Below are 7,398 nucleotides of genomic sequence, written 5' to 3'. Positions count from 1 at the left end.
GCGCGGGGCGTAGGAGGCGGAGAGGAGAGAGTGCGGCGCGAGCGCTCAAGTGTGCCGCGCGCGGAAGCGGTCGCCCCAAATACACCGCACGAGATAGCGAATCGAACAACGCGCCCAACTCCTTACACCGCATGCGCGGTTATTGCGCGCCCGCTGGAGACACCCGATGGGTTGTGCGCACGCTAAAATGATCAAATTTACGACGCGGCGCTTGTTTAACGCGACAGTTGGAGATGCTCTTACGAAGGGAACTCTGCTCGAAATGGATCCACGCGCACGCTGCATAGGAGAGCCCAAATGTTCAAAACTGGCAAAGAAATATCGTGGATTGAGCATCGCAGAAATATTACGTAGTAAGTATGGATTTTCGAATTACAATGTACTCCATTTCTTCTCGAATAAAAGGTGCAATGATGCTTGAGCTCACGCTGGTCTCTCCGCTGCTCGACAGCTCAAGCGCAGCTAGTAGTAGCAAGAGCCAACAAGTTTCTCTTCCCTCGTGCGAGCGCGATCATCGCCAGCTGTCGTCCCGTCTCTACCCCTCGCGCGCGCACTGACACACGCCCACCCGGCCCCACGCCCGCACCCAAATTCTGAAATTCCGGTCACGCTTCCTGCCGTTCTTTACACAACGACCGCCGTCCGGTCCACGCCCACTGCTCCGCGGGCCCGCCCAGCCGATCATCCTCAATTCCTCGTCCATCTCCGCGCCGCAAAACCGCGAACCCGCCACCAAATCCGATGGCAATTAAGCGGCGCATTAGGGGAGCTCCCTAGAAATGGCTAAACCCCGCCGCGCAAGCGACAACGTACTAGTGCGCGGACGGACGGGCTCACGCGCTCCTCCTCCTCGCACACGCCATCGCCGTCGCCCTCCCGGTCCCCTCCCTCGCCCCGGCTCCAATCCGCGTGAGCTGGACTCCACCGGCGCCCCTGCCGCTACTACTGCAGCCGTCCTGCCGCCCCTGTGGCCCTGGTGCCGCGGCGCGATTTGGGGGGGGGGGGGGACCCGTCTGGGGCTGAGGGGGTCTCGGCCGGTCTGTTTGCTGATCAGGGGCCTCGGAGAGGGGCTGCGGGCCGCGGCTCGGATTGGGGGGTGAGCTCGCGGTGCGGGCGCCATGGCCGGCGGCGGCGACGCGGCGGTGAGTGGCGTTTTTTGGGGGGTTTGGTTGGGGTTTTCTGTGTGCGCGGATTTATTATCCGGCGACTGTTCTCACTCACCTCTCCCGTCTTTTTATTTTCTGGTGCGTGTGCGCAGAAATCGGGAACGGGGAGGCATGGCGGCGGGCAGGTGTGCCAGATCTGCGGCGACGGCGTGGGCGCGGCGGCGAACGGCGAGCTCTTCGCCGCCTGCGACGTCTGCGCCTTCCCCGTCTGCCGGCCCTGCTACGAGTACGAGCGCAAGGAGGGCACCCAGGCCTGCCCGCAGTGCAAGACCAAGTACAAGCGCCACAAGGGTACGCGTGCTGCTGCTCACTCAACCCCTCTCCACTGCGATTCCGATTAAAAAAATGCTAGTAGCATCCAAAGGCTGGAGCAGCTGAGAATTCAACCTGTGATTCTTCTTGTGTTGTGCTGTTTAGGTAGCCCACCAGCACGTGGGGATGAAAGCGAGGATGATGCTAGCGACTTCAACTACCCAGCCTCTGGAAACCAGGATCAGAAAAACAAGATTCCTGAGAAGATGCTCACCTGGCGCAGGAACTCGGGAGCTAGTGATGATATTGGCCTCACTAAGTTCGGCAGCGGTGAGATTGGGCTTCACAAGTATGACAGTGGAGAAATCCCTCATGGATACATCCCGCGCTTCTCTCATAGCCAGGTTGGAGTTGCAACCTGTTTTGATTGTGACAACAGTATTTGGGAATATGAAACTGACATTGGTTTCGTCTATGTCTGCACAGGTCTCAGGAGAAATTTCTGGAGCTTCCCCCGATCATATGATGTCCCCTGCTGGAAATGTTGGCAAGCGCGGACATCCATTTGCCTATGTGAACCATTCTCGTATGTATATATATGTACCATTCGCACATGTATATATATGTACCATTATGACTTGTGTGTACTTTGTTTTACTTGCATCCCACTGTGAATATGTAGAAGTTGTTTTATGCTTCTGAATATTTCCAGCAAATCCATCAAGGGAGTTCTCTGGCAGCCTTGGCAATGTTGCGTGGAAAGAGAGAGTTGATGGCTGGAAAATGAAAGACAAGGGTGCAATTCCCATGACTAATGGAACAAGCATTGCTCCTTCTGAAGGCCGTGGAAATGGTGATATCGATGCATGCACTGACTATGGCATGGAAGACCCCTTACTGTGAGTTATAATTTCTCTTGCACACCATTATTCATCTTCGTGTTGTTCGCTCTATCCGACTAATTTACATCTATGTGAGGTAAGCTTGGGTGGGTTTCTTTTATATTTGAATACCTTCTGGTATTAACCCTGCATTTGAACAGAGATTGCTAGATCATATTCTTAATGGGTATACATATCTTGCTGAAACTGTAAATACTAGTTTTTGTATATGACTTGCAGCAATAACTTTTGTCTTGGGCCATATGAATTGCAGGAATGATGAAACTCGCCAGCCTCTGTCTAGAAAAGTGCCAATTCCTTCATCCAGAATAAATCCCTACAGGATGGTCATTGTGCTACGATTGATTGTCCTCTGCATCTTCCTGCACTACCGTATCACAAACCCTGTCCGTAATGCATATCCACTTTGGCTGCTGTCCGTGATATGTGAGATTTGGTTTGCTTTTTCCTGGATTTTGGATCAGTTCCCCAAGTGGTCTCCAGTCAATCGTGAAACTTACCTTGATAGGCTGGCTTTAAGGTGATGTGCAAAATCTAGTGCTAATAGAAATGTTTATACTGACATAGTACTGACAGTATATCACTTGCACTATCAGGTATGACCGGGATGGTGAGTTGTCTCAGTTGGCTCCTGTTGACATTTTTGTCAGTACTGTGGATCCTATGAAGGAGCCTCCTCTTGTCACTGCAAATACTGTGCTTTCTATCCTTGCTGTGGACTACCCTGTTGACAAAGTATCTTGCTATGTATCTGATGATGGAGCTGCGATGCTTACCTTTGATGCACTTGCTGAGACTTCAGAGTTTGCTAGAAAATGGGTACCGTTTTGTAAAAAGTATAACATAGAACCCAGAGCACCAGAGTGGTACTTTGCTCAGAAAATTGATTTCTTGAAAGACAAAGTTCAGACTTCATTCGTTAAAGATCGTCGAGCCATGAAGGTAGATTTTGGTTTATTAGTGTATATTTGTTGGTTGTTCCAGTTTCTGTTTGAGGACATTAATTTCTATTAAACTCCACAGAGAGAATATGAAGAGTTCAAAGTTCGTGTTAATAGCCTTGTAGCCAAGGCCGAGAAAGTTCCTGAGGAAGGATGGATCATGCAAGATGGCACACCTTGGCCTGGGAACAATACCAGGGACCATCCTGGAATGCTTCAGGTCAGGTTACTTGATTAAGAGCTGGATCTGCCAGCAGGACTGGTTATTATGGTAACCATTTTCTAACTTAAGTTTCTGGTCATGTTCAGGTTTTCCTTGGTCATAGTGGAGGCCTTGATAGTGACGGCAATGAGCTTCCCCGTTTGGTTTATGTGTCTCGTGAGAAACGTGCTGGATTCCAGCACCACAAGAAAGCTGGTGCCATGAATGCACTTGTGAGTAGTTAAACACCGAAGTCGTAAGTTGCCTTATATACTTTGATTACCTGGGTGTAATGGAAGTGGAATGCTTTCTGCAGGTTCGTGTATCAGCTGTCCTTACTAATGGGCAGTACATGTTGAATCTTGATTGTGATCACTACATCAACAATAGCAGCGCTCTAAGAGAGGCTATGTGCTTTCTTATGGACCCTAATCTAGGGAGGAAAATCTGTTATGTCCAGTTTCCTCAGAGGTTCGATGGAATTGATACGAATGATAGATATGCAAACAGGAACACCGTATTTTTTGATGTAAGTTCTTGTGCTTATCACTTTCTTATCTCACTGGCACCAAGTAGTTTTAATGAACCACTGTTGTTAATATTGTTGCTGGATGAGCTTTTTCTTAAAATTTGTTTGGCAATGATCTGTAACTTACCTGTATCTGTTTGCTGCAGATTAACTTGAGGGGTCTCGATGGCATCCAAGGACCAGTTTATGTGGGGACTGGTTGTGTGTTCAACAGAACAGCTTTATATGGTTATGAACCCCCCATGAAGAACAAGGAGTCAGGTTTATTCTCTAAGCTTTGTGGGGGTAGGACCTCAAAATCGAAGAGCACAGGAAGTAAGAAGTCAGATAAGCATGCGGACGGTTCCGTGCCAGTGTTCAATCTTGAAGATATAGAGGAGGGTATCGAAGGTATCTTTGCTCTATAACAACCATTGCTCAATTTGTTTTGTCTGTAGTCGCTAGTCAGCGTAGCTTTTTTTTTTTGACTAGGGTAGGTAGGACAGGGCTACATATCTTTCTTACCTGAGTGCTATTCGTATAATAGGTTCTGGATTTGACGACGAGAAATCACTTCTTATGTCTCAAATGAGCCTGGAGAAGAGATTTGGCCAGTCCAGTGTTTTCGTAGCCTCCACTCTAATGGAGTACGGTGGTGTTCCCCAGTCTGCAACTCCAGAGTCTCTTCTGAAAGAAGCAATCCATGTCATCAGCTGTGGTTATGAGGACAGAAGTGACTGGGGAAGGGAGGTAATTAAGTTGTACACTCTATAATACCAGCATTTTTCTTATATCAACTGGTGTTCCAATTTTTTTTTTGATGATCAAGTCAAGTTTCTTGTTCTGGTTTACAGAACTAAAGATTTCACATGTGAGCTCGTTAGAAGAAACTAAATCTAAATTCATGAATGTTCTTTGTGGTCGTATCTCTGAGATGATCTATTTATTGTTGGCTTCAAACCTGTTTTTTTTTTTTTTGCTTCGTATCTGTAATCTTCCTGTTGTGTTTTGCAGATTGGTTGGATCTATGGTTCTGTTACAGAAGATATTCTTACCGGGTTCAAGATGCATGCACGCGGCTGGCGGTCAATCTACTGCATGCCTAAGCGACCAGCTTTCAAGGGGTCTGCCCCCATCAACCTTTCAGATCGTCTGAACCAAGTGCTTCGGTGGGCGCTTGGTTCGGTGGAAATTCTTTTCAGTAGGCATTGTCCCATATGGTATGGCTATGGCGGACGGCTTAAATTCCTGGAGAGATTTGCTTACATCAACACCACTATCTACCCACTCACATCAATACCGCTCCTCATATACTGCATATTACCAGCTGTTTGTCTTCTCACGGGAAAGTTCATCATCCCACAGGTAAAACCCGGCTCAGTCTTTGCTCTTGCGTGTACAAAACTGTAAAAATATTTATACTCACTACATATTGAAATGCAGATTAGCAACATTGCCAGTATTTGGTTTATCTCTCTCTTTATTTCGATCTTCGCCACTGGTATCCTTGAGATGAGGTGGAGTGGTGTTGGCATCGACGAGTGGTGGAGGAATGAACAGTTCTGGGTCATCGGAGGCATTTCTGCACATCTATTTGCTGTCTTCCAAGGTCTCCTGAAGGTACTTGCGGGTATCGACACCAGCTTCACTGTCACTTCAAAAGCATCCGATGAAGATAATGATTTTGCCGAGCTCTACATGTTCAAGTGGACGACTCTTCTGATCCCACCAACAACTATCTTGATCATCAACCTTGTCGGAGTTGTGGCTGGTACCTCCTACGCGATCAACAGCGGCTATCAGTCATGGGGCCCACTTTTCGGGAAGCTCTTCTTTGCCTTCTGGGTGATTATCCACTTGTACCCATTCCTCAAGGGACTCATGGGACGGCAGAACCGCACGCCGACCATCGTTGTCGTCTGGGCCATACTTCTAGCATCCATCTTCTCCTTGCTGTGGGTTCGCATTGACCCGTTCACCACAAGAGTCACTGGGCCAGATATCCAAATGTGTGGCATCAACTGCTAGGAGCGTGCAAGATAACCGGAACAGAATTGCCACCCATTCTGTTGTATGATATTAGCGGGTGACACTAGTTTACCAGATGATCTTGGTTGTAGAAACTCGGTACTTAGTGTTAATATGCAGTATTAAATTAGCTCTGCTATCTACTCATTATATTATTATTAGTATATATATTATTGAAGCAGCAGAAAAAGAAGCAACCATGTTTGTTAATGTAGGCTAAGTTATCTTGCAGGATTGTATTTCTTGATTAGAAACAGAGAAGTTGACATGCTGTGTTGGACTACTAAAACAATATAAAAACATGAGGTTTGAGCAAATGTTTGGGTAAGGGATCCCCAAAATGGAGAAACAAAATTCATATTAGGAATTTTCAAATATAACATATCCTAAAATCTAAAGAGCAACATAGTGAAATTTCATGCAAGATCTTGCCTTCTGAAATCCATACGTAGGTCCTTCAGAGCATCTCTAGCAGACCCCGCACAATCCCGACCCGTATAAGTCTTTTACAGTTCGTGGAAAAGGGTACATGCACGCTGACGCGGGCGAGGATAGACTCAGACTCCGTATAATCAATCTGTAAAAAAATATATTCTTCGAATATACCGAACAGACCCAAAGCTAGCTCTTTTTTTTAGTCGTCCTCTTCCTCGTGTCAATCCGGCGGATAGACGGGCGAGAGAAAACGCAAGGCGAGCGCGGCACGAGTGAAGGCCAGGGCGGCCGGGGCGAGCGCGGCACGCACGGAGGCCAGGGCTACCGGAGCGGCGCAAGCGGCGGTTGGATCGAACGGCTGGCGTATCGAGCTAGCTAGCTAGCTCTTCGAATCGATTGAGCTGGCTAGCTCCGTTCGGGAGCCGCGGCCGGCTATCGGACGGCCGGCGGGCGAGCATGGTGGTCGGGGTGGATGGGCACGGCGGTCTTGCGACCGGGCGAGTTTCATGGTGTTGGCGGGGGAAAAGATTCCTCAACCGCTAACGTTGACCGGTATGCAGGTCCTGGTAAAGTTGCCCTCAAAACTGTATATCTATGAGGGTTTCATGTTCGTGTTTATAGGGGCCCTTAAAATTTTTTAAGGATCAGACGATTCTGCAGGGTCTATTCTGGCTCGTTTTTTCAACCGAAACTACAAAAAAATGGTTATTTTGCGGGTTTGACCACTTATACGGGGTCTGCTAAAGATACTCTTATTCCGAGAAGACATCAAGGCTGAAGGACAAAGAATAGATTCAAATTGTTGCCCAAATGTGCAAGATGACACTCACATTCGTTATATGCTAGTACTCCTACAAGAGAAATTAAATACGAAATGATAGTAACATAGGATTGAAATGCCATGACTTGCTAAATCTCATATAAAATAAAACAACAAGAATTTCTTAAAATCCGTGGCCTCATG

The 7,398-nt window shown here is 47.5% G+C and overlaps 1 protein-coding gene across 1 annotated transcript; it reads left to right on the top strand.

Annotated features, from left to right (window-relative positions):
- Window positions 1–755: 755 nt before the first annotated feature.
- On the top strand, window positions 756–6,192 carry LOC123105553 (probable cellulose synthase A catalytic subunit 2 [UDP-forming]). Its single transcript, XM_044527635.1, has 14 exons — window positions 756–1,142; window positions 1,259–1,457; window positions 1,584–1,822; window positions 1,905–2,004; window positions 2,131–2,317; window positions 2,574–2,840; window positions 2,917–3,262; window positions 3,344–3,481; window positions 3,571–3,696; window positions 3,780–3,992; window positions 4,139–4,382; window positions 4,519–4,721; window positions 4,986–5,336; window positions 5,415–6,192. Exons 1-14 carry the CDS (start codon window positions 1,119–1,121, stop codon window positions 5,997–5,999), a joined length of 3,222 nt encoding a protein of 1,073 aa, XP_044383570.1. The 5' UTR covers window positions 756–1,118; the 3' UTR covers window positions 6,000–6,192.
- Window positions 6,193–7,398: the final 1,206 nt, after the last annotated feature.

This window comes from Triticum aestivum, chromosome 5A (genome assembly GCF_018294505.1).
Source record: "Triticum aestivum cultivar Chinese Spring chromosome 5A, IWGSC CS RefSeq v2.1, whole genome shotgun sequence".
NCBI lineage: Eukaryota > Viridiplantae > Streptophyta > Magnoliopsida > Poales > Poaceae > Triticum > Triticum aestivum.
This window is presented reverse-complemented; position numbering and strand designations above follow the sequence as displayed.